Source organism: Physeter macrocephalus, chromosome 18 (genome assembly GCF_002837175.3).
Source record: "Physeter macrocephalus isolate SW-GA chromosome 18, ASM283717v5, whole genome shotgun sequence".
In the NCBI taxonomy this organism is placed as follows: Eukaryota; Metazoa; Chordata; class Mammalia; order Artiodactyla; family Physeteridae; genus Physeter; species Physeter macrocephalus.
In genome coordinates, this window is record NC_041231.1 from 35,878,532 (window position 1) to 35,905,156 (window position 26,625).

General features: G+C 47.6%; 1 protein-coding gene across 7 annotated transcripts in view; it reads right to left on the minus strand.

Moving 5' to 3' along the window:
* FLNB (filamin B) overlaps positions 1-26,625 on the minus strand; it is a 96,711-nt gene that overhangs the window by 24,084 nt on the left and 46,002 nt on the right. For 5 of the 7 annotated variants that reach the window (XM_028478542.2, XM_055079550.1, XM_055079551.1 and 2 more), the window contains exons 26-42: positions 26,144-26,267; positions 24,739-24,895; positions 23,477-23,666; positions 21,418-21,665; positions 18,681-18,752; positions 17,852-17,954; positions 17,002-17,142; positions 14,528-14,656; positions 13,620-13,793; positions 12,720-12,878; positions 12,194-12,397; positions 11,003-11,155; positions 10,777-10,899; positions 7,702-7,968; positions 6,928-7,065; positions 5,378-5,493; positions 1,728-1,860 (exon numbers count right to left, since the gene is read on the minus strand). In XM_028478542.2, coding sequence (XP_028334343.1) covers positions 1,728-1,860; positions 5,378-5,493; positions 6,928-7,065; positions 7,702-7,968; positions 10,777-10,899; positions 11,003-11,155; positions 12,194-12,397; positions 12,720-12,878; positions 13,620-13,793; positions 14,528-14,656; positions 17,002-17,142; positions 17,852-17,954; positions 18,681-18,752; positions 21,418-21,665; positions 23,477-23,666; positions 24,739-24,895; positions 26,144-26,267 — 2,631 coding nt within the window. The remainder of the gene's footprint in view (positions 1-1,727; positions 1,861-5,377; positions 5,494-6,927; positions 7,066-7,701; positions 7,969-10,776; positions 10,900-11,002; positions 11,156-12,193; positions 12,398-12,719; positions 12,879-13,619; positions 13,794-14,527; positions 14,657-17,001; positions 17,143-17,851; positions 17,955-18,680; positions 18,753-21,417; positions 21,666-23,476; positions 23,667-24,738; positions 24,896-26,143; positions 26,268-26,625) is intronic. The other 2 variants (XM_055079554.1, XM_055079555.1) reach the window with 2 other exon arrangements.

A 26,625-nucleotide genomic window follows, 5' to 3' on the forward strand; every position in this document is an offset into this window, starting at 1 on the left:
CACCGCGATGAAGAGTGGCCCCCGCTTGCTGCAACTGGAGAAAGCCCTCGCACAGAAACAAAGACCCAACACAGCCAAAAATAAATAAATAAATTTATTAAAAAAAAAAAAAACAACCTCTCAAAAAATAAAGTATTAAACTCTGTAAGGCAGTGACCAGCCCTTGCTCACCCATGGCTGCTGTCCTGAGTTTTCTTAACTGCATCACCATCTTTCTACCCCATCACCAAGCTACATGTAACCTTTCTGAATTCACTTTCATTCCCTATGGCCCACTGGTCACCAAATGTTATAGTTCTCTGACCTCAAGTCCTTCCTCTGCATTTCTAACACTGCTGATTAATACTGTTTTCTCAAACGGACCGCTCTGCGAGCATCGGCTTACCACCTTGCCTTTCTGATGTACCAACACATTCTCTATAATGTGGTCAGACTTAAACCATTATCTGACCAGATATGGGTTTAAAGCCCACACATGTGTTCCTTCTGAGGCTTCCCCACTGCCCTTTCTTTTTCCGCCCAGTGGGAGCAAGATGTCTAAATGCCAACCCAGGTCCCAGGTGTCTACCCTCACTGCATGCAGAGCAGGGTACACAGCAAACGCCCAATAAGGGCAGTGGTCACAGGGCTCTTCCTCATGTATCAGGGCCCATATTCAATGTTACCTCCTCAGAGAAGTCCTTCTGACCTTGTCAAAGCAGAAACCCTTTTCCTCTCCTGCTCTGACCATCTTTACCGTTTGGTTCTCAATTCTGCTGTGCTGTTGGTGATCAGCTGGGTCCTCATCTGTGCGCTGCACCTTTCTGGCTCACACTCTTTACTTTAGGTCCTCACTAGACTCTGTGCTCCTCTCTGAAGGCAGGAATCATGACTTCCTCAGCCTTATCTTCCTGTCAAGTCTCTGACACTTAATAAATGTTCACTAGAAAAATGGTCTCGTTCAAGCTGACTGACATCAAAGAATTCCATACACCAAAGCAGAGAGCAAGAAAATCTCATGCTATTAAGTCCTACTGGGGACCCAGATTCTCTCTTTCCTTTTTTTAGCCACATGGCTAGCGGGATGTTAGTTCCCCAACCAGGGATTGAACCCGGGCCCTCAGCAGTGAAAGTGCAGAGTCTCTGGACCGCCAGGGAATTCCCTAGATTCTCTTTTCTTAATTTACAGCAATCAACCTTTCCCTCAGAGTAAAGAGAGGTCAAAGTGTATTCATTTCATAAGGTAAACAATAAAGATCTGTGATATTTTATTAAAATATAAGAGAACATCACAATGAACGTCATGTGAAAGAAATCCGAAAAACAACTGAAAATAAAGAAGTATTTGTGTTTTTTTTTTGTTTTGTTTTTTGTTTTTTGTGGTATGCGGGCCTCCCTCTGTTGTGGCCTCTCCCGTTGCGGAGCACGGGCTCCGGATGCGCAGGCCCGGCGGCCATGGCTCACGGGCCCAGCCGCTCCGCGGCACGTGGGATCCTCCCAGACCGGGGCGTGAACCCGGCTCCCCTGCCTCGGCAGGCGGACGCGCAACCACTGCGCCACCAGGGAAGCCCAAGAAGTATTTGTTTAAAAAAAAAAAAAGCCTGCCCCTGGCAAATGTGTTTATATGCTAATTTATAAACAGTGTCTGGCAACAGCAAAGGGAATCCAAAGGCCTTGCAGAGGCTGATGACCCCTCCGTCAGGGTACATGTTTGCAGAAACATTCCTGGTGCGGGCGCTGGTGCTTACCTGGCTCTAGCTCAGACACGTGGCATTCCTCCACGGCTCCAGAGGGGCTGTGCACCTTTGCATCAATCTTGCCTTTTGCCCCATTCAACCTTATAGCAAAGGAGGCTGGCTGGTTAACTTTTAATCCCGATTCCTGAGAATTTAATACATGAGATTTGTTACAGCCCTCGGCGTTCTTGCTCAACAGCACACACTGACCCAACCCAGGATTCCAGGGGGGGACAGTTCTCATGCAAATAGGCCTGGAATACGTTTTTCTATATAACACCTGGCAACGAAAGAGCAGGTGAGTAATTCCACGTTTCTAGCATTAAATATAAGAAAGCAAAGACACACATCTGCATGGTCTTGTATCTAAACCATCTTGATTCAGAGATGGTTCCTAGGTTTGGAGACTTAAGACATCCTGGCCAGCAGGATTACAGTTTCAGCATCCCAAACAAGAGCTGTACAGGCCAGAAAACCCAGTTATCTTCCAGCTCTGCCCCCTCCCTCAAAAAAGAAGAAAGAAAGAAAAAAAAAGACTTCCTCTCCCCACCGCCTTTTTAGGAGGAGCCTGGCAGCTGATAAAACCCTGCACTCACTAACATGAACAAAGGCTTTGTATCTCAAGGGTGGAGATGGAGAGAACTTTTAATAAACTTGTAAAGGGCCACACGTGATTTTTCTTTCATGCAGTACTGCACAGTGGTTCAAAACCAGCAGAACCTGGATTTACTGCCATTTCCTAGCTACATAACTAAACTGTTAAACCTGTTTGAGTCTCAGTTTCCTCCTCTGTAAAAACAGGCATAATAACCAAATCTATCTCAGAGAGCTGCTGTGAGGATTAAACGAAGTTATGCATTCAAGGCACTCAGCACAGGGCCTGGTGCATACATAGGAAAGTTTAAAAATGTCAGCTTCTATTAACATGCATTTAGAAGTTGTTAGTCCCCCCCAAAAAGCCATGGGAGAAGTGTAGCTTTTGCTCTTAGGCAGATCAATTTCACTCTCCATGCTCTGTCTTGGAAATTACATCCTCTGCTGGGAGAAGGGGATTAGAAGTTCAGATGCTTAAGATACTTTAAAATTGGCCAATCCTGGAGAGCAAAATTTTACAAGCCAGCAGTTTTGATGTAAACATGGTTGGACAGCTACTCAGATGATAACTCTAAAGCAGCAGGGCTCACGCTTAATGTGCAACCGAGGGTCTTGTTGAAATGCAGATTCTGGTTCAGTGGGTCTGAGACGGAGCCTGGGACTCCATGTTTCTAAGAAGTTCCCAGGGGATGCTGAGGCTGCTGGTCCAAGGATCACATCTTAGCAGCAAGGCGCCATTAAGCAGTGCTGCCTCGTTCAGTAGTCACTAGCCACATGTGGTTATATACAGTTAAATTTAAATCAATTAAAATTAAAAACTCAGTTCCGGACTTCCCTGGTGGTCCAGTGGTTAAGAATCCGCCTGCCAATGCAGGGGACACGGGTTCGAGCCCTGGTCCAGGAAGATCCCACATGCCGCGGAGCAACTAAGCCCGTGCGTCACATCTACTGAGCCTGCGCTCTAGAGCCCGCGAGCCACAACTACTGAAGCCCATGTGCCACAACTACTGAAGCCGGCACTCCTAGAGCCCGTGCTCTGCAACAAGAGAAGCCACCGCAATGAGAAGCCCGCGCACCGCAATGAAGAGTAGCCCCCCACTCGAGGCAACTAGTGCAGCAACGAAGACACAACACACCCATAAATTTAAAACAAACAAACAAACAAAAAAAACTCAGTCCCGCAGTTACACTAGCCACATTTCAAGTGCTCAAGAGCCACATGCGGCTCATGGCTACCATACTGCACATTGGAGATGTGGGATATTCCCACTGTTGCAGAACATTCTACTAGACTGAGCTGCCCTAGAGGTTACAGATGACGGAGGACTGAACACAAAATTAAGGAGTCTTTGATCGCCAGACCACCCCCATGCCACACCCTCCCCTACAGAATGCCAGCCGACTCCAATTTTCTAAAAAGTCTCAAAAGCAAGACAAAACAATACATGCCTCTCTTTCCTAACCAGCACCAGATGTTGCCGTGCAGCCTGCCAGTAAATCTCCAGTAAATAATTTACATATCACTTGGCATCAAGTGACATGGGGAGAACAGGGGACAAAGTTGACACACAGGTCCCTCCTGTTGTAGCAGCTGGTTACAAAAGCTTGATGGACATACCAGCCTGATGCATACTTGTTTAAATATTTTATGACCAAACTGTCATAAGAGGACTCTATGGAAGTTTCTTGGAGCCGATTTCTCCACATCAGCTCCTTTTGGACAGAAGCGTTTACGTTACCTGAATCCACTTGCCACTAAATCCTCAAGAGGGAGATAAACGCCTCATAAGATCCAGAAGAAATCTTCCAGATGCGTGAAGGCAGCTCTTTGCCCTCAACAAATGCCAGCTTTATCTCCCTCCGTAGGTTTTAGTTAAGTTGGCCACAGAAGGAACTTCTGTTAAGAAGCCTTTAAATGAAACACAAGAAAAACATCTGCACCACAGTGACCAGTCAGTATCCTTGGTACTCTCCAGATGAGGCCGCTTCAATCTGTAGACCGTGACCCTGGTCTGGGTTCTGTTTGGGCTCCCTAATGTTTGAGACAACTAGCAGTACCAGTCCCCCTCAGGGGAAAGTTAGACTCTCAAATGTAAACCAAGTACATGGAACCAATCTGAGATATGAGGTTGAGTTTTCATTAATCCAATATTTTCAAGAACTGGGGGGCAGCTGAAGGCTATTTAGAAACCCCTCTACCCAGAAATCACACTCTGGGATTTTGGTGTTATTCCACAGACAAACTGCTACATCTGATTCAGTGTCCTAAGACCCAAGGGCCTCCCCAATAATTCTTAGTTTGGCTGAAGGCTCTCATGCGACCCTGAATTAAGTGCCCTGTTTAAGCCAGGGTGAAAAGTTGCATTTCCTGCCAGTCTAAGAGGTTGGGCTATGGAACCACCTGCCACAATGCCAGGGTTAGGATTAAGGTGGCTGCTGTTAAGAGCATGGTTCTGGAACCACCGAGACCTCACTCTGCCTCATTCTAGCTGGTGCCCATAGCTGGATCCTCTCTGCATCTCAGGTTTTCTATTTTTAAATGGGGGGCGGGGGTGGGGGTCAAGAAAAGCTACTCACCAGACTGTTGCAAGGATTTAGGGAAGTAACACTGATACAGTTCTTAACACAGTGCCTTGCATGCTTATTATAAATAAATCAGCATCATAAAATAAATCACAATTGACTTTCTCGAGGAAAAGGAAGCCAATAATAGCAAGCTGAACATCACTGGACTGTTAGTTTTGTGTTTGTTTTGTTTTGAAAGCCCTCCTTATCCCTTAACCAATTATTAACAGGCCTTCTTTGTTTCTCGGGAGTAAATATTTAGAAAACAAACTCGTCTGCAAATGTTGAGGAGTTTTGCTGACCGTGGCTGCTTTCTGCTCGCCCCAACGGTCTCCTGTCCTAAATGTGACTCTGCCGCAGGAAAGCTCCCCTACGCCTGGCAGCATCCGTGGTCAAAACGTGCTGGGGCCCCTGGCACAGTCGGAGATTGAAGGGGCCTTGGGAGTCCAGGGCCTCACTGGCTGGGCTGTGGCCAAGGAGATGGATGTTTCCTTGTGTCTCACCTGAAGGCTCAGAACAGTGAGGCGGCGGGCATCGTCGGAGGGCGCGATCACCGGCACCAGGTAGGGACTTTCTGGGATGTGCTCATCATTGAACTTGATAGACACCTCGTAGTTACCTGTGGGGACAGGAAAGACCCATCATGTCAGAGATTCTGGGAAGGTGGTTCCAGAGTGGCCTCTTGTTTCTCTAGCTAGGGCCAAAGTGCCTTCCGAGAGACCCTGGCCCACTCCATGGCTGCGGCTGATTGGGTCGGAGAGGGTCACCTGGCTCACACCAGGCCAACGCGATTTTCTTAGTTGGAAAGGGCAGGGATTCCCTTTTTTTTTTTTTTTTTTTTTTAAATCTTAAAAAAATAAAAAAATAAAATAAAATAAAATAAAAATCTTAGATATTCTGTTTAATAGTTTCAAAGAGCACTGAAGCACTGAAGTTTTTGCTCTGTGTTTTGCCAGTGTATATGTGAATCCCCACACTAACCACGCATCAACATCTGGTGTGTGTTCCCAATTTCTCTCCAAAGGAGAGGCTTATGACACAGCATTTTATTAAAAATTATATACTTAAGAATAAGAAGGGCTTCGTTGTAACTAGGATCCCATTACGGATCCTGAACTATGAGGTGTAAGACATAAACTTTGAGAACAGGGGTAGAAGCAGAGTGATAACTAGGAAAGAAAATCTAGTCAAGGAAGAAGGGCAGGGATTCTTAACCTGGGCCCACAGGGTCCCTGCACAAAGGGTCTGCGTACAGTACTCAGGAGATCCATCAAACTCGAATGGGAAGAAAGTACATCTTTATTTTTACTAACCTCTAACTGAAATTTAGCATTTCCTTCCTTTAGAAAAGTTGACAAGAAACCACAGCACATTAAGACTTGTGATTTTGTCAACAAAAACAATCACTTTCCAGCTTTATATATATCTTGACATACCATTTACACTCACTGCCACTTAGAAATTAAGGTAGCTCATAGACCATCACCAAATCGTATGATTTAACGTATTAATGAAAATGTGTATATGTTGCATATTTGTTCCTTTAAAAAGATTTTGATAACAATATTTTATTAAAATTGATTTCTTTTATAATCTGAAGTATTTTATTTCATATGTTTAAAAATATTTCCGGAGATGGTCCCCATGGGCCTCATCAGATGCCAAAAGGATTCGTGGCACCCAAAAGGATTCGTGGCACAAAAAAGGTTAAGAACCCCCTGATCGAGGGAGCTCAGATGCTGAGGCCGCTCTTCTGGGGCAGCCACACCAGCCACTGGCTGCGGGTGGGCGGAGAGAGGCTGGTCAGAGTGGGAAGAATGAAACAGTTGAACAAGAGCATAAAGCAGTGAGGCCAAGAGACAAGGAGAACAAGAATTCCTACCCCTTTGAGGCGTGGCTGGATATCCTGCAACTGGATTTCTAGGACACATTCCCATGGGCCCATACAGATAAATTCCTCTTCTACTGGAGCTAGCCTGATGAGTTTCTGTTCCTTACAACCCAACCATCCCCAAACAAGGAAAACGTCCTCCATTGGCCCCCGAGTACCTACCAGGCTCTTGGGCAATATAAGACACACCACATGATCCGTTTTTATGGTCATCAAACGTAATCTCGGCCTTACTGGGGCCCTCAACAGCGATGGAGAGGCCCCCGGCACCTGCCTCCCGGGTCCAGATGCTGAATTCAGCTGAGACAGAGAAACACCTGGTCAGTGACTGGCCCCGGTATAGGCCCCTCTTCTGGCTCAAACATGGGGTGCTGGGTTCTGTTTGTTGCCAGCCCTTTCCTCTTTCTCTAACCCCAAGCAGAACCCAAGCAAGGGCCTTGCTGATGTTTGCTAAGCACCACCCATGACTACACTAAGATCACGGGCGATCAGACATCTTTGGAATACATGCAAACCAAGTCAGAACAAGATGAGAATGTTCAGTTTCAACCCCACAGACTTTCCCCCTCAGCAACTACCACTGCAAGGGACCTTCACAATCAGTTTCATAGAATTCTAGCATGTTCCAAAGAACATTAGCCTGCAAGATGCTCTGGTAACGGTTTGATGACCCTGATCCTCTCTTACAGACTCACAACACACACCCATAAATTACAGGTTCTGAGAAGTCCCTCAGTAAGACACTTGTTTAGCTTTGGGTAAGCAATTCCCAAATGTCTTTAGCCACGGAAGCCTTGTTTTAAAGAATGCCCCTTCACACCACCCATCAGTGACACACAAAGTCTTCCTTTCAGAACAGGGTGAAGAATGCAGGATGCTCACTCCGCCAGGCTGAACTCAATCTTCTCAAGTATAAAGCCTGCCCAGAACGCTCACCTGGGACTCCTGCTTCTCCTCGCTCCAGGCCAGGGCCACCTGCCCGGACCTTCTGGGCGCCCCCCTCACCCAGAGGCCCCACAGTGAACTGGAAGGGGCTGCCGGTGACGTGCTGGCCGCGGTACTTGACGCTGACGGTGTGAACCCCCATCTCCTGGGGCACAAACCGGACACAGTGCGAGTTCTTTCCCACAGGCACAATCTCTGCCTCGGTCACGCGGCCTGAGGGGCTGGTGACATGGGCCGACATGTCACTGCTGTCGATTTCTGAAAGGGGGCAGGGAGAAAAAGAGGAGGGTCAGGGCGAGGGCCCGAGGAGGAACAGGACATGCAGGGCACGTAGCAGAAGGCAAAGCGAGTGTAGGCCAGGGGTGCGGGGTGCTCAGGCTTCCTCCCATCCAGGCTGGATGCCTGCCCTCCTGTCTCCCTCAAATCCCTGGGTGGTCATGGCCAGCATGGAGCGTGCAGGGCCCTTCCAGCCACCCAGTGCAGAGAATATTCTGGGGGCACTGACACGTCTTGCCTCGCCGAGCACTTTGACAGCCTTCCTGGCTGGAGCTGAGTTCAGTCCACACAGCAGTTTCAAACCAGAGCTTGAGCTGATAGTTACAGCATGTAAATAACAACCACAATGATGGCTCAGATGTCTCTAAGCAAATGTGACATGGGGCCATCAGTCATGCTTACAGGGGCTCTTTTCCATAGGTAAGGGCAGAAAACACAAGAGCCCTCATCCCTCATTGTCAAGAAGCCTTGGCATTTATTTTAGGCAACAAGACAAAATGCATTTAGAGGAAAAGGTGAACCCAGGTTGGTCCCGGTGGCAAAGGGGAAACCACGCGTGAGCAAAGCTTTGAGCAAACCGAAGACAAGAGGCCACACTTCCAGAAACGTGACGCCTCGGGTCCCCAACACCAGGAAGCAGATGCGTCTGCTCCACCCAAGGTGCTCTGCCATGCCAGCGACCGTGCCTGCACTGACGAGGTGGAGACAGGCACGCCGCATGCTGGGTGACCAAGTAACGCCATCACCTACAGCAGCACGAAACCGCACCCTCCAGCCCTACAGGATCTGGGCAGCAGCTCATGACTCTGAGCCCTGAGGACAGAGAAAGGAAGGAGGTTGAGGGGAGGGTCACCCCACATGGCCTGGGTCCGAGGACATCTGGAGGCTGGAGGGCCATCCTCCCTTCTAATTGACAAGAGAGGGTGTTTTAGGTAATGATGGGAAAAGTTAGTCTCAACCAGAGTCATCTAGTACCACTGAAAAGAGTAAGAAGGAGTCAAGAGCTAGACAAGACTTGAGGGAAAGGGTGACTGACCATATCACACAAAGATAAGAGACAAATAGGCAAAGGGAACAGGAGAGAGAATTCCCCAAATGAGAAATGTGAAGCAAACGAAAACACAGTCCACTCGTCTAGTGACCAGGGAAATGGAACTGAAAATTGGATACCGTATCTTTCCATCATACTGATCAAAGTGAGAACCAAAGACAGTGGCCAGTGCTGGTGGGGAAACAGAGAAATAGGCATCAATTCGTTTTCTGGAGGACAGGCTGCCAAGGCATAGCAGCATCTGAAACGTATCGGCCCAGCAATCCTACTCCCAGGCATCTGTCCGAAGTGATGACAGATGTCACAGAGCAGTGATTAAGGGGGTCAAGGGATGGAGATGAGCATACATGAAATGAGAAATCCCAACGAGGACATGCACCTAGATGTGAATTGGAATCTTATGCAGTCATGAAAAGGATGATGGGGAAGCATACTTTGGCGTGGAAAGATACCCACAATACAGTGAATGAGAAGTGCACTGGAGGGATCTGAGACCGAGCCCGTGTGTCTAGGAGGCTGGAGGCATCCAGGCTCCAGCTCTGGGCCTGAAACGTGAACCACAATCTCCCTGGACGGTGGAATATGAGGTGAGACTTACTTCCCCTGTTTTTGAGCACCTGAACTTTTTATGATCACAATCAACACGGTGCGTTTTAAGTGATTCTTAGTCTGGATGCTACAATAATGAGGTTTTGATCAACGGTGTGTCTAGAAAGGAAGAACCCATCAGGTAATGCTGAGAAGGCAGAGCAAGAGATATACCACAAGTCAGGAAAGACGGGAGAGGCAGTCAGTGTGGACCTTCCTCTGGAAGCTAGAAGCTCATCACAACATGAGCTTCATCTGAAGACGATTTAGATTTTCTGTCTTCATAGAACCTGCAACTCCACAGCACAGGCCAGAGGAGCCTCAAGCCTTCACTTACACAGTCACTTCTTAAGAGAAAGAACCTGGGCCACATTTCAGGCAGACGATGGCTGTGTTGGGCAAAGGGCTAGATGTGGTCCACCCACCCGGCCTTGCTCCGCAGGCCTCACTCCAATTTTAGGAATGAAAGATACGAACGGGAATTAGAAGGATGTCTCTGGGCTGACACCTCCTTCCAGATATAAGCATCAGCAGGGCCAGTTCTCTCACTATTAGTCTAGTCGACAGACAGTAAATGAAAGTCTAAACTGATTCACTTTGTTGTAAAGCAGAAACTAACACACCATTGTAAAGCAATTATACTCCAATAAAGATGTTAAAAAAAAAAAAAAAGTCAAAAAAAAAAGAAGGAAAGAAATACATCCAGAATCTACTCACCTCTCACCAACTCCACCCGACACCCCAGTTCAAGCTGCTGTCCCTTCTCACCTGGCTGATTGCAGCCTCCTGCCACCCTTGCACCTCTGTAGCCTTTCACACATGTAAAGCAGAAACTAACACACCATTGTAAAAGCAATTATACTCCAATAAGATTTTAAAAAAAAAAAAAAGTCTAAAAGCTTATCTATTTTTCCCCCATGTGGTACGATAAAGCTGTTTTCATTTGGAAGAAGGAAAAGTAAATAGATTTACTTTTCCTGGATGGGCCTCTGTGAAAATAAGTATAAAAAATATTAATGAATAAATAAATAAATAAATTTAAATTAAAAAACAGTCCCCCACAGCAGACTCGGACGGTACATTCTGGGCCAAGCCCAGACTTGGTTTCCGGTGGCGCCCACTGCCCTGACCCACGAGCCCCTCGTGCTCACCTGGGATCTTCAGGTTCAGGTCACAGATGCTCCCAACAGTGGCCACAGATGGGGCCCGACTGGTACGGGTAATGCTCTCCTTGACTCTGCCCTCCCCGCTGATCTTCACGGTAAAGGGGCTCCCTGCAAAAACCCAGCAGGCCCTTGAGAGCAGCCCAGAGGCCATGCGTGGCATTTACAGAAAACCCAAGCACGGGACAGGGAGAGCAGATGGGACCGCACGTACCAGGCACGTGCTCGTCGGCGAATTTGGTGGAGACGATGTAAACCCCAGGCACGGTGGGGAAGTAGGAGACCTTGCAAGTGCCGTCCTCCAGGTCCTCTGTCTGGATGTCCACTTTGCTGGGGCCTTCCACCGCCAAGGAGATGCCGCCATAACCTGCAACACAGTAGCCCGTGGCTGCTATGACAGCAGCTCATCAGGAAGGGGGAGGATGATGAATGCAGAAAGTACCTCCACCCCTGGAAATGCTCCAGACAGCAGAAAGACAGTAACGGTGGCCCCTGTTGGACAGCGCTGGGCAGAGGAGTCGGTTAAACGCCCTGAGAAATCCTGGAGTGAAACACCCTGGCTGAAGGTGGCCTTGACCATACTCTCTTCTCAAGGGTATCCACTAACATCCCACCGACCACCTGTCCTGCAGAACCCGCTGGGGGGGACACTCTGCCCACCTGCTTCCAGGAATGGCACGTGCTGTCTGGGGGTTTATTACCAGCTGCAGGCCTGAGAATTTGACATTTTTAACTGCTCCTAGCTGCCTCGGATGCCCAGCCAGGGAAGAACTAAGACAGCAGATCTAAAGCTTTAATAACCTGAGGAATCAACAGAGAACATAAGCCCATCAGGACCACAAATTCTCCAGCTCCTTGCCTTGGGAAGGTGACTTTATCCAGAAGTCACCAATGCAAGCCCATCACTCAAAAAGGCAGAAGAAGAAGACTCCGGGATGTGGAGTAGCTTGGAGTGGCCCAACCTAATCCGGACCATCTCAAAGAGGAAACAGGAAGAAACTCCTCATTTCCACGAAAGCACTGCTCAGCTGAACATGACTTTGACCAGCTGGCCCAACATTCTTAGTTTGAGATGAGTCAAGGAGACCCTGGGGAGCTGAGACAATGGTGGGAATATTGATAATGAAACAGATCTGCGAGTTGTTGTGGCTCTGGGTTCAAATGCCAGAAGCAGATGGGGCTGCTAACCCTGCGAGCCTCCATTTTTTCATCTAGAAAACAAAGATAATACCTACTTTGCCACTGCTCTTGGGGCTTAAATGATAATCATGTAAAAGGGTCTATAACTTGAAGGATGCTCAGAAAGAAAAGAAAGTTGGCAGGATAAAAAGATGGAGTAATGCGAGCAGTAAGAAGCCAGTTCCAAAGCTCTGGGCCTTCTCCCCTGGGACCACCCCCCACAGACCTGCATCCCTCGTGTCCACGATGAAGTCAGACATCTCGAAAGTCCGGCCTTCTGACAGGCCACGGCCGTAGACTTTGGCTCTGCGGGCATCCCCGATCTCTGACTGGACCACCATGATGGACACGGGGCTGTTGGCCACGTGGTTGCCGTTCTTCTTGATGCTGACCAGGTGTTCACCCACCTCCCGGGGGATGAAGGAGATGCCTGGACCAGAGCACAGATTGGGGGTTATGAGGTGGGAGGGAGGGGTGAAGGGGAGGAAGCAGGAGGGAGACACACTGGCAAGAACAGAAACAGGACTTCCTTCCTGACTCTCCGGCAACCCAGGGTGTCCAAGAGGGTTGTCAACATCGTGAGGCAGACATGCTTGGACTCTGACCATGCATGTGACCCAGCAGGTTTATCACATCACTCTCCAAGGTGCTACCAATTTCCCAGGCAAGGACTGGGATCCCGGGCAAGGAGGGAACCCCCATCTCCCACTCAAGATGTCCCAGCTCCTGCCGGGAGGGCAGTCTGGGCTCACCGATGTGATTGTTGGGCAGCCTCTTTAGGAGACAGGGCTCGTCGCGGCCAGACGGGGCCTTGATGCTGGCCGTCAGGGTGCTGAGGTCAGTCTCACTGATGTCGAGCAGGAAGTCGGCGGCAGAGCCCAGCTTCACCTGAGAGCACCGTCTGCTGTCGTCTGGGAAACACCAGCCCCAACACAGCTCCATTACACGTGGTCACTCTGGCTCTCCAGAGCTCTCACACCACATGCCATTTATAGATGAACAGGCAAGAATTAATTACGCAAACTTAAGTGACAAAAACACGCCCCGGACCGTGAGCAGACCTAACCAACAAAGAATGACTGCTACTTATGCCTGGTTACAGGGAAGACTAGGAACTGGCAGGAACTGGAGACCCGAGTCCACACAGACCACATTTATGACCCACTGAGAGCATGATCTGAACACAGAGAACACAACAGGGGTCAGAAGCAGGGCTTTGAGTCAGATAATCTCCACCTGAATCCCAGAATACCCACATGAACTTGGCTAAGCCAGTCTCTCCAATCCTCAGTTTTCCCAGCTGTAAAAGGGAGACAAAAATCTATCCAGAAGTGATGCCGATAAGCATCTCTGAGCTCATTTACTCGTGCAATAAGTATTATTTGAATGCCTCTATCTGAGAGCCTCCTTATTTGGACCCTGGAGTCAGACGGGCACAAATAAGTGCTCTCCAAATGGTGTGCTTGCTTTTCCCGGGATTACCAGCTGAAGGAGGAATTTAGCCTATCCAATGCTGGCCTTGCACCCCTAGTTTGTTCCCAAGGAGACGCTGTGAAACCTAAATCTCAGACATGCCTAGCCTGCTGCCCCGGGTCTGATGGGAGGGGGCGCTTATTGGGGCAAGGAGCCTCCAGCAAGTTGGGCAACTCTACCTGTGATCTTGGCTGTGAAGGGGCTGCCAGGGATGTGTTTGTCATTGTACTTGACCAGAATGCTGTAGTCGCCTGGCAGGGTGGGCAGGTAGGTCACTGTGCATGTCCCATCTTTGTTGTCAATGCAGCTGATTTCCGCCTTTGAGGGTCCCTCAATAGCCAAGTCCAGGCCACCTGTGAATGAGAGGAGGGAAGGAGAGCCATCAGGGAGAGTGTTTCTGTGTTTCAAAAGGGATCACCACTCATCCGGGACAGCCCTGATGCCAGGAACGTGAGACTGACACAAGCCACGGGCAAGGGGCGTAGGTCAGAATAAAGCTATTTACATGGTGAAAGTGTCCCTGGGAAGACACTCCACCATCTGACGTCTTCCTGCAAGTGACCTTGAAGTTCAATTCTTCCAGATGTGTGGGATGAGGAAGGGATGGAACCCCCCGCGCCAATCACACATACGGGAGAGAGTGTCACACACAGACTATCACGGCTGCTTGGGGGCTGGATGCCATCATGAAAATCCCATTAGAATCGCAAATTTAGAAATTCCTGTGATGACAATGAGCATGGGCACAGAGCTAGAATAAAAGCCACTAAATGATTCATGTGGCCCCGTGGATACATGTACAGGTGCAAAAAGAACAAAACCAAAAATGTTATCTATCAAAACACATGTAAATTTCAGGCAAGTCACATAAAACATTTCATAGTATGAATGTGACTTTAATCAGAACACGAAGGACTTTAAAATTTCTGTTTTGGGTAGAAGACAGAGGAGCTCTACGTAAGAGATTTATATGAGAGAAAAGACAAGGCAGATACTACCATTCAAGAGCCTTATTTTTAAAGGCCTCCCTGGAATTGCATCCCCTTAACTCTCCAAATGACAGCTGAGAACCACAGAACAACAGTACCTTCTCCTGCGTCCTCGGTGACAATGGTGAAGGTGGCGGTTTTGTTGGCCACTCCATACACCAGGCCCGGGCCATATGCAGAAACGCTCCCGCTGTTGGGGTAGTTCACGTAGAACTGGAGCGGGCTCTCTGGGTTTGCAAAGAACACACACAAAGTTGGGACTCATGGTGGGGCGGGGGTGCGGGGGGGATTCACCTAACAGCAGCGGGTGTGGCATCTCCTGGGCAGAGCAGAACGCAAGAGGAGACTCTGTGGGGCTCCCCATCCTAGGACACCCAAGGGGGTCTACTCACTATCGACCCTTCAGTGATCACATGAGAAAAACAGTCTCCAGGGTGCTCCAGACTAGAGGGGGGCTCAGGCAGGGGAATCTGGCTCAAATGGACAAGTAAGGAGGGAACAGCTACATAGGGGCCGGGTGGCGGGCGGGAGCGGTGGAGAAGAGAAATGACCCACTACTAGGTGGAATGTGACTGGAAAGGTCCTTTGGGAAGGCCGTTTGCCCATGACTTTCAAAGTCTGTGAGCCCAGCCCGAGGAATCTATCCCACTGTGGTCCTCTCCACGCAGGCCCACTCCCAGCCCTAGGCAAGTACTTCCATTTCCACAGAATTCAGATGCAAATTAGGAAAAGAACCCAGGGTCCAACAACAGGGGGTTGGTTAAATAAACATTAGTCTACTTGCAGGTCACTAAAAATAATGAGGGAGATCTATGTATACTAACTTGAGAGATTATCCATAAAGTGTTGCATTAAAGAGAAAAAGGCAAATTGCTATATAAATGTCAATATCCCATTATATTAATACCCTATATAATATTAACACCTATTATAATACCTATATAATAATATATACCCATTATAATATATCCTATGTAATATTAATACCATTATCCCAGTCCAAAATAGAACAAAATTGCATGCATATTTGTAGGTACAGAGAGAGACATTTGCAAAGATACACACACCAGCATTGGAAGTAGAAGGAAAATGGTAGAAAGACATTTTTACTTTTTCTGTATCTGCATCTTTAAAACATTTAAATAGAAGCAGATAAATACATTTTTGCTTTAAACACATAGTATCCATACACATACACATAAACTAAAGCAAACATCAAACTGGGAGAAATATTCGCAACTCCCATCACAAAGGGCTAATCTCTCCAATATTTAGACTGCTCTCGGAAACTGGTATGACAAAGGCCAATAATCCAAGAGAAAAACTGAGCGAAGGATACAAACGTCCAGTTCAGAGAAAAAGAAATACAAATAGCATTGATACTTAGCCATATAGAAAGTTGCTCAATTTCATTCACAGGAGAAATACAAACAAAGCAATACTGTTTTTAAACTATCAGTCTGGCAAAGATCCAAAAATTTGATAGCCTATTCCACTGGCAAATTGGCGGAAAAGCAGGTGCTCTCCTACATGGCGGGTGGGTGTGTGAACGGGAGGAGATTGGGTGAAGGGCACTTTGGTGAGATCTGTCAGAATTGCAGGGCTGTTGCCTGTGCCCTGCAATTCCTGCCCTGGGAACCAAATATCTCAGATACACCCTGGCAGGTGTGAGATGATGGGTGTGCAAGGCTATTCACTGCAGCATGACTAGTAATCACAAAAGGTGGGGAAGAACCCAATTGTCCTCCAGTGGGAGAAATGGTTCACGTGTAACGTTCACCCGAACGGCCGGACACCATGAATGAACACTCTCTACTATTCAGATGCGCAAAGTTCTCCAAGATATACTATTAGATGAAAAGGGCAAGGTCAGAATAATGTGTAGCGTAGGCTACTGTTTATGTAACAAAGGGAGAGGGATTAAACATCTGTATTCCCATCTGTTGTAGAGTCTTAAAAATATTCTGAAATCTAGCATAAAACATCAATAACAGGTTCAAGGAGAGGGCAGGTGGGGGATATGGGTGGGAAGGAAACCTTTCTCCACATCATTTTTAAACTACGTAGATAGGTTATGTACTCAAAAAAAAAAAAAAAAGAACAAGAGTAACACTGTGCTGGTTGATGGACATGAAACTTGAGCTGGCTTTCCTTGTCAAGGGCAGTGGGACAATAAGGCAGCTTGTCCTCTTCTCACAACCTCTTCTCCTGTCCCACGCTGCTCTGGGCTCTGCAGGCCCAGCTGGAAAGTCCCTTGATGTGCTTCACATTTTTCTCCCAGCTCACCCTTTGGCCATGCTTGGCATAGTGACAAAGCCAAACAATCGCGGGCCGAAGGGACTGCACTGTGACCCAGGACACTTAGCTGTGTCATCCCTGCTGGAAATTAGCTGGATCTGCTGGGGTCACAGCCTGTTTGGTTTTGCAGGGACGCCCACACTGCATTCCCAAATCTGCCACTGAAAACCACACAGCAGGTGACTGAACGGCTGACTACAACCTCCCAGATGTTCACGACCTGAATCTTGGAGCCCTGCAGGGCCAGTCAGCCAGGGCGCTGAGCCCGACTTACCAGGGATGTGGCTGCCCATGTATTTGATGTGCATCTCGTGGAGCCCGACCTCAGTGGGAGCATATCTGACAGTGACTGTGCCATCCTTGTTGTCCACAATCTCAGGTGTGGCTGTCTTCCCAGAAGGCATGTGGACCTCTCCTGTTGGAGCACATGGAGACAGGGCAGTGAGCCCACCAAGACTTCCCCCGAGAAGCTGAGCACAGAGGCACATGTGGCCTTCACAATAAAGGTTTTCAGATACAAGAACACTTCACCATTGCCTAAAACACCATGTTCCACAACCGGAAGCAGAGACGTACCTGCCTTTATTTGGTTCTATTTTGTTTCCACAAAATGCAGCAGGCAACTCACAAGTAAAGGGTCTTCTACTCTTGTACTGACAAATTAGAAGCTCAAACAGGACTTGAGAAGACCATGAGACCAATCAGATTGGTAAAGCGTCAACTCAAAGAGAAGCAGGCATTGAAAGGAGGCTAGGAGAGGAAGTAAATCTTGTACAACAGACCTCCGTGTCAATGTCACATCTGGAAAAGTGGAAGAATAAGAGAAGGCAAGAAAAGGGGGGGAATAGGAACGTGATGGTCGAGAGAGATCTAAACACAGTGGTTCTCCCCCTACAGAGCATCTCCGGCCCTCTCTCCAGGATGCAGGTTATAAATGAACCACCTCTTCTGAGATACACATATACACACAGAACATTCTGCAATCCCATGGGCTCATGGACTGACCCAGGGATGCTGGGTTCCGGACCCCAGGTCTGGGGGACAGGTGGAACCAGCTCCTGTGCACTGTTTGGAGAGCTAGTGCAAGTGAGTGAGAACAAGACGGCTTTCGCGACAGTGCTTACCGGTGATTTCTCCTTTCCTGACTGCAAACGGAATGACCAAGTCGAAAGGCTTAAACCCCAGGCCGTTCATGTCACTCACTGGGACATAGGCCTCTTCAGTTACCTAAAAACAGGAAGCAGCGGTCACTGGGTAAAGTGGACAACAGTGTGAGCTGGGGAAGCTACAGAGGGCAGAGCAACTGGGAATTTTGCAAGCTTGTACAGCCAGGATTTGGGGATGCGGCTGCCCATGCATTGCGGGCTTTGGCTAACGGGCTCCGGGGCCAGAGCAGAACCTGAAGAACTGGAGGAATCGTGCTGACCAATTGCTAAAAATCCCTAGGCTGTTTGCTTGTGAAATTCCCAGCAGCGCCCATGGGAAAGCGGAAAAGTGAGAGACAGCAATGTCTGTGAGTCCCAAGAGGTTCCACCTGGAAAGCTTTAGTTGCCTGTGGCCTGGAAAAGAAGGTGCGTTTTAAGTGGCAGAAAGTAGCAGCGGTGGCTTTCCCCCTGAACAGAAACCAAATGTGCAAGTGGTGGCTTTTAGAGTCAGCAGGAGGGCTGAGACAGCTGTCCATCTTTCTCTTTAACGTGGAGACAAACTGCACCGAGCGTGATCACAGACATGGTGGTGGGCGATTCGTGGAGTGCGTACGATGACACAGGTGGGTCTCATTACAGAGAAAGCCGGGATCATTGTGATGCACTGATCAGTGGGGACAAACCAATGACCAAGACACCCAGAGGGCTTAAGCAATCCCCAAAAGCAGGCTGCAGCTTTTCTGCAATGAAGGCTGAGTAAACAAAGACATGGAAAAGGGAAAAATAAAAACAAAAAGAAAAAGTGTACCCAGGGCCTGAATCCGGGGGGACATGCATTTACCGGTGCCTCCTCCACAGCTGCGACTTCCCCATCTGTGGCCTGGTCAGTGGCAAATGGAAATTAGTTGGGAATCACATTGAGGGACATCACGACTCAGTAGATTCTACAACCCGAGGGCTGCTTCCTTCCTCCCCATTTGTCTTGCATAGCAGAGAGCTACTCCCTGTAGCGGGAGCCTACCTTCTTCCCACCTTTGTGGAGAGCAAGTTGGCATCTCCTCTTCAAATGTCAAATCCACATGCCCTTTGAACCCATGACCCACTTCTAGGAAGCAAGCCTATAGAAATACTGGCAGGAAAGTCTATAGGTAAGTCATGTGTGCAAAGGATTTTACTGGAGCCATTCATTGTTGGGAAAGGCTGAAATAACCTAAATGTCCATCTGTAAGGGAGTCGGTTAAGTAGATTATGTAAGTCTGTACAGTGGACCCCGGTGCAGCCATTCTGAAGAGGCGATCAAGTCAGATCAATTAATATGGAAGGGTATTTACAGCATGTTGAGGGATGGAAGCAAGTTGCAAAGCAATGTGCATGGTTAATCTCATGCACAAAACTGACATGTTTCTTGTATAAGCAGGAGAAAACCTAATGCTGGTCACCCCTGGAGCATGAAATTGGGAAAGGGGTCTCTTGTTACTTGGCATGTGTCTATAGTTATGTTCTAAAACTTTTTAAAAATTCCTTTTTTTAAAAACCAGAGACTTTGTGTTCCTGATCCAATCACCCTGATAAGCGATGGGTCCCCTCTCAGTTCCCTCTTCTCCCACAATAAAAGAAGTGGAAAGCCTCCCTTCTGGAGGAAAGCTTCCGTGCCCATGTTTAGCCCCTTTTGTGTATTCTGGCATCTCAGAAAGGGGGCTTCACTTACAAAGGCAGCTTTGTAAGCTTCAACGTTTGCAACAGCTCTATCCCCCACCCCCTGGACCATCTCAGGTTGGGCGACTCTGGGACACATCAGCCGGGAAGATCTTTCAGTGGCTACGCTATAGCCTTTGATCAGTGACTTCTTAACAGTGACAGGCAGAGAAGCTGCCAGACCCGTGACTTGCTGTGCACGTCTGTGAGATGTATTTAACTGAACCAGCCTGCTGGGGCTCCTGCAGACATTTGCTGCAAAGGCAGTACAGGGTGTTCATGTCCTTTTGGCCCCAAGCCTGCAGGGGAAGACAGCGAACATAGCCCCAAGAGGCCAATGAACAGAAAGCGAGCCCATCTAGGTAAGGCTGGAGGAAGCTAGGAATGGGAGAATGAAGACCTAAAGCACGTGCCCTGAGTGTCATCCCTTCCTGCCTTCAGCAGTTGTTAGGGGGGTAGTGCGTTTTACACAAAGGATCCTTGCTTTGTGTGCATTCCAGGGCTGAATGGACATTCATTCCTAATGAGTTTGGTGGCCTCCACTGTAGGTTTCTGACTCATCCGCTAAAACAGTCCTTGGTATTTTCTTCCTGATTTCCTCACTCACGCCCTCCAAACGTGGTCTCTTATCTCCAGCTCATCCCACCAGCAGGGCTGTGACCTCTGCCCAATTCTAACCAACCAGATAAAAACTCCTGTGGGCTAAAAACAGATTCTTAAAACTACAACTGGGACTTCTCTGTAAATAAGAAGGACATAAACTTTCTAGCTGCATCTTTTTCTCCCCTGAGGAGAAAAACACTCCCAAGTTAACAGCGTCAAAAGTGTTTACATCCTTGAGACATAAAAAGGCTCCAGGTCTCTGGCACAACGTTTATAGATAAACATCTATGGAAAAGAATAAAGGTACAGCAGATTATAGAGCGGGAGACAGACATGGGCTTCTGTCTGGAATGGAGTCTTCGTGTCCTCCTCTGCTGCTGCATAAAAGTGAAATCATTAGATGGAGCTTTGTAGGCTGTGCATGGGGCCAGGCCATTGAGCTCTGTAAACTTTGTGGTCTACTGCCCATGGCATCAAAGGACACAGGTGAGGACGGTGCTCAGCAGCTGTCCAGAGCAGGCAGTCTGGGTTCAGTGGACTTGAGTCTGATCCCCGCTCCTATACAGCATTTGTAAAAGGTCCAACAATGCTGAGTTTTAAGGGTTAAATGAAGGACTGCTCCTGAGGTTTCTTACCCCTTTCCTGGTTGAAGAACCTTAATAATCAAAGGTTAGATTTGAAAATTAAAGGGCCTAGCCATTCTCTGGCTCAGAGGTTTTGCCTAATGGTTCCCTTTTATTCCAGATGTTCCTAGCTTCAAAAAGACAAGTTATTTCCCCCTCATCATCAAAGTCTGAATCTTTCCAAAACACAGCTGGAGGTACTTTGAGTCCTGGGATATCAGAGTCAAGTCTCCAGACATAACAGCCTCGGGAACCTCTCTCCTCCAGGAGAGGAGAGAGGAGGGACAACTAGCAGGATGAAAAATTGTAATGTTTCACTTAGGGACGTTTTTGTCAAAGCGTATCTTTCTGAGCTGGGCTTAGGCCAGGACATTGCCTAAGATCCTTAAGCATCATGGACGCTCTGGTTGCCAGTGATTTCCTAAAACCCCTTAGAGTCAAAGGGTCCCTGGGTTTCTAGAGATTACTACAGGATTCTGCAAGGTCATGACTGCTTAAGACAATTTTTTTTTACAGAAAAGAAAAAAAAAGTGGCCCGGGATGTCTCAGCCAGGGTTTAACAAACAGCAGTCGTTAACTGTTCCTGCTAACAACAGCATGCTCTAGAGAAGGAATTTTCCTTACCATGACAGTGAAGGGGCTGTTGGGAATATCAACGCCACCAAAGCGCACGTAGATGACATAGGTGCCCGGCTTGGCGGCCGTGTAGAAAATGTCATAGGTGCCATCCTCATTCTCGATGACATCAGCCTCAGCCTCAGTGCCGTCTGGGGTCAGAACCGTGCAGGTCACTTTGCCTTTCCCGGCAGTCTTGGCGTCTACCACAAAGCCCACTTCCTCGCCAGTTTTCACAGTGGAGGCGATTCCAGGACCTGGAGAAAAGTTTAGGAGGAGAGCGTGGAAGCTTCAGCCATGGACAGCAGCTGAAGGCCCAAGAACAAATCACACACGTTCGTGTTGTATCTGTGAATGTTAGACCTTCAACTGCCACCATGCAGAGGGATGTCCCAGAGATGCCCTGGGGAAGATGCTGCTCCAGGGAGCATTCTAACCATTACTTATTAAATAAGGTGTATCTGCAAGTTCCGAGTGATAACCATATGTTAAACCCGCTTTGCCAGCATTCAGGTGTATGGGGATGAAGGTCAACTTTCATCAGCAAACACATATTGGGCATTTTCTTAAGTGCCAGATACACACAAAGGTGAGCAAACCACAGTCTCAGCTCTCAATATGCTCAAAATCTAACAGGGCAGATGCATGCAGGCTGGACACCAAGAAGGACAGCTCAATCTGTGCTGGAAACACCGAGGGGGGACTAAGTTATCAAAAAAATAATCAATGGTTCTTCAAAGAAGCATCCTGCAGCACATCTATGGAAAGTTCTATGAATTTATATCCCAGGGTTGCCACACTGACAGAGGGCTTCCTGAGAAAGGGGAAATGGCTGAATTCTGAAGGCTGGGTACCCTTGGCTAGGGAAGACTTACAACCTGTCTCCAAATGATGACCCGTCTATCTGTCTGTCTCTCTGACTTGTGGCACCCCTTTACTGAGGATCCACAGATCAGGGAGTGCAAAAAACTGTGAATTAAAAGCACCTCGGCAAAAAAAAAAAAAAAAAAAAAAGAGCAAAGTGTGTAGAAGCAACAAGGAGTGACAAGAACATGCTGAGACAGTGAGTAGTAAGGGAAGACTGAAGTTTGGCGCTGAATGACAGACTGAGAGGTAGGGCCAAAGGAGCCCCAAGGCTGAGCAGAGTATCCTGCCTGAGCTGCGGCAAGGAGGAAAGCCTGGAAAGCCAGGAGAAAGTTCCCACCCAGTATTCACATGCCCTCAGGTTAGCAAAGACAATCCAGTTGTCTCTGGAACAGCACAGACCTAGGAGGTGGCAGACTGGCCATCGTTACAAAATTTCTCAGTCTTGTGGTGGATGAGCCAAAAAGAGCCAAGCTGAGCAATCTACAACCTTACCCTGAAAGCCAAAAGATTTTTTCCTTTCAGAACAAGACGAGATATGAGAGAAATAGGACACATCCAGGGTGGACCTCTGTTTAGTTTTATTTAAAGAGAAGCAAATCAGTTTCATTTCAGAGATGGGGGTTCATGGTTTGAAATCTGCTTGAAGCAGCATCAGAGTTGCCCATGATATTCAATCGGTCGTGTCTTAGAAATGGAAGAACTGTTATGCTCTAATATTCCTGGAGAATTCCCGAGAGACTCAGACGTAAGTCCTGAGTGTTGAGGAAAAACCTAGATCCTTTAATGTGCTTCTCTAGCCCTGGCCTGAAATGCTCTTGAATATATCTCGAATAACTAAGCCATCTACTCATGAAAGGCATAAATTTGATGCTTTTCATGGGAGCCACAGCTGAAATCACAACAAGTGAAATCTCAACAATCACCCACTTCAAAAGTAACTGTAATAGTTTCCATGTGCCTGGCACTGTGCTAAGCACTTCTCATGCCTGACCTCATCTAATCTCCGCAATAGCACTGCGAAACAGTCTCTGATCCTTGGAAGAGCTTCTTGAACTTAAATGTTTTCCAAAAAGATCTTCCATCTAAGTCTGCCTGAGGCTAAGAGTGGTTGAGCATCTTGCCCTGATCACACAGCTATTAAGTGGCAGACGCTGGCTTTCTGATGCCAAAACACACACTCCTGTCCTTGAGCTGCACTCACCTGTGGCCAGGCACTTGCTGGCATCGCCCGTCTGTGTGGCCCGGATGCGGTAGGGAGACAACGGGATGTCATCCCCACCGTAGGTGACCCCAATCATGTAACGTCCAGTCTTGTCAGGGATGTAGGTAACAGCGTATGTGCCATCTTTATTATCATGGACAATGGCTCTTTTGGGTTTTCCCTCTTGGTCCTGTGGATCACAAGAGAAATGCTATTTAGGATGTTGTCATCAAGATGTAGAAACCATTCAAAGAAAACCTTGACGGATTTTGCTCATTAATTAATGCCTCTAGTGGGAGGAAAAAAGAATTACTGGCTTAATACATTTTGGGAGGTGGTGGGAGCAGAGGGTCATAGATCCCTTTAACACTGTGATGGACATGGTCAATTATGAGTGAATTTTCTGTCAAGGGAACAAACAGTTTTAGCTCCAAATCCATCGAAATGTAGGGAGACAAGGGGGCAGAGGCTTCTGCTTCTGCACCATCACCTTCACTCTCCTTTCCCTTTTTACTAATAGGAACCTAATTCTTAGCTAGGCATGCTGCTTCCAGAATACAAGGCGCCACTTCCTAGTATCCTTGGCCACTAGGTACAGCCATGGGACTTATGACAAACGAGAAGAGAGTGGAAGTCTCAAGAGGGATTTCTGACAGGGCTGCTTAAGAGAGCTGATTGAGCTGGAAGGCCCCATTGTCCCTTCTGCTATCTTCCTCTTTCTGGCTTGCCATGTGGATTGGATGGCCAGAGCACCAGTAGGCTCCTGGTCCATGAGGAGACCTTAGGGACAGAAGACACACTTTAGGACAGAGGAGCAGAGAGGGGGAATGGAGGCTGCTTCCTTGATAAGCCACAGAGCGCCCAGGCGCCTTGCCTGGCCTCTGGGCCTGTCTAGCAAGAGAGAGCTATCCCATGTGTTTAAGCCACTCTTATTTGAGGGTTGACTGTGACATGCAGCAGAACTTAGTCTTAACTAATCCAAAGGGTAATTTTAAATATTCAAGCATCCAAAGATAGGAATAGATATAATAGAGAGCAAAATATATGAGATTCACCAAAATGTGGTACTTGAAGCTACACTCTCAGACTTCTCAGGCAAGCCTGTTTGTTGTCCTGTACAATTACTGACTCTCTAGTGGGGAAATCAGACAAACATTTGCGTGAGGCTAGAAATTAGTTGTGAAAATCCTGGTTCTTATCCATGGCTGAGAAATTAGGTCTTATTAATGAAGTTTGGCTCCAGAAAAATCATTCAAGGTTACCGTTATCTGAACAGCAAGCAGGCCTTCCCCGGCATCTCTGGCATCGATTGCAAACTCCACAGGCAGGCTGGCAGGCACACCATAGGTACTGAGGCCAGGGCCACTGGCGGTCACTTTGCTGGCATCGTATGTGGGAAGGACCTTGACCTTAAAGGGACTTGACAGACATACACACCCCAGTTCAGTATGGATACACTTCAACCCAGCTACATCTGACCTCTCTTACACAAGAGACTGGGATTGAGAGGGAGGATTTCTACAGCATATAAGACTTAAGTGCCAAATCCAGCAGAAATTTACAACCATGTAACTATCATACAACAGACCAGCTTTCCATAAGTGCATTCCATGGGATACAAACTAATTTCCAAATTAGTTTGGGAAACAAGGGGTTAAACACATTTAACCCACTTTTGTTTTACTAACACAATGATCACCAAAATGGAAAGAAAAAATATTAAAACTGATGTTTCAATATTATCTTGTCCTATTATTTTTTATTTTTAGTATGTTTCAGATGATGTAAGACCTATTAGTCAAGTACCACATAAATGTAATTTATAAATTATACCTTTCCACAGAGCTAGAGCTATATGTATATCTTCATGTAAAAATATGTACATTTGGGGTACAGGTGAAACTTTTTAAAATTCTAAGTATGATTAAAAAAATCTTTGGAGACTCTTCTGAGAGGTAAAGAGCTTAAGCAACATTTTTTCTATTAATAGGAATGAGGGACAGGTTTTTATCCGGCACCTTCTGGGAATGCTATGGTCAACCAAATTCTCAATTAAGAAGTAAACATTTTTGCCCTAATCAGAAAACAAGTTGCATGGTCACCAGAAAGAAGAACTTGATGAACTAACACACTCCTTAATTTCAGCTCATCTTTACATTAAAGATGGCTGAAAGAAACAAATGTAGCGGGGGGCACCAAGAGAGCAGGAGGCACAAACATCAAAAGGCTAGTGTAGGGCTTCCCTGGTGGCGCAGTAGTTGGGAGTCCGCCTGCCGATGCAGGGGATGCGGGTTCGTGCCCCGGTCCGGGAAGATCCCACATGCCGCGGAGCGGCTGGGCCCGTGAGCCATGGCCGCTCAGCCTGCGCGTGCGGAGCCTGTGCTCCGCAGCGGGAGAGGCCACAGCAGTGAGAGGCCCCGCGTACCGCAAAAAAAAAAAAAAAAAAAAAAAAAAAAAAAAAAAAAAGGCTAGTGTATTTTAACACCTGTGCAGAGCATGCCGGTTCTCAGTGATGCTGATCAGATGGATGGATGGGTAAATGAGTGGATGGATACATGGATGGATGGATGCATGGGTGGGTGGACAGATGGATGGATACATGGAGAGATGAACGGAAAGGTGGGCCACCAGAGCAGTGCTGGTCTTCCCTAAGTGACAGAAGCTTACCTACGAGGGATCTCTTCATCAGCATATTTAACAGAGACCATGTAAGGCCCCTCCTGGGACGGGGTATAGGTCACTGTGTGTGTGCCATCCCCATTGTCCACCACGTTTACGGGCTCCACCAGACCTGAGAACAGAGATGAGAGGGCTGAGGAACTGCCTGGCTTCCCCTTCACTCCACCTGGGCTGAGTTCATAAAGGATCACATTCATCCATGAGAGCTACTGGTTTCCACTGATAACACAAAGGCAAGCAGGCCATAATCAGAGGTCTTAAAAAAAAAATCACAGGAGAAAGATTCCCCAATTCATAGTTGCAGAAATGACCCTAAGAGACACCTTTAGCTTTCTGCTGGCTGAACTACACTCCGTCGGACCTAGAGGATAATTAAGGAGACTGCCTGCACTGGTTGCTGGAGGGCGTATGGTGAAGATGCTTGTTGCAGACATGCTATCCTTTCAAGCTGGTTAGGCATGCTTGGGATG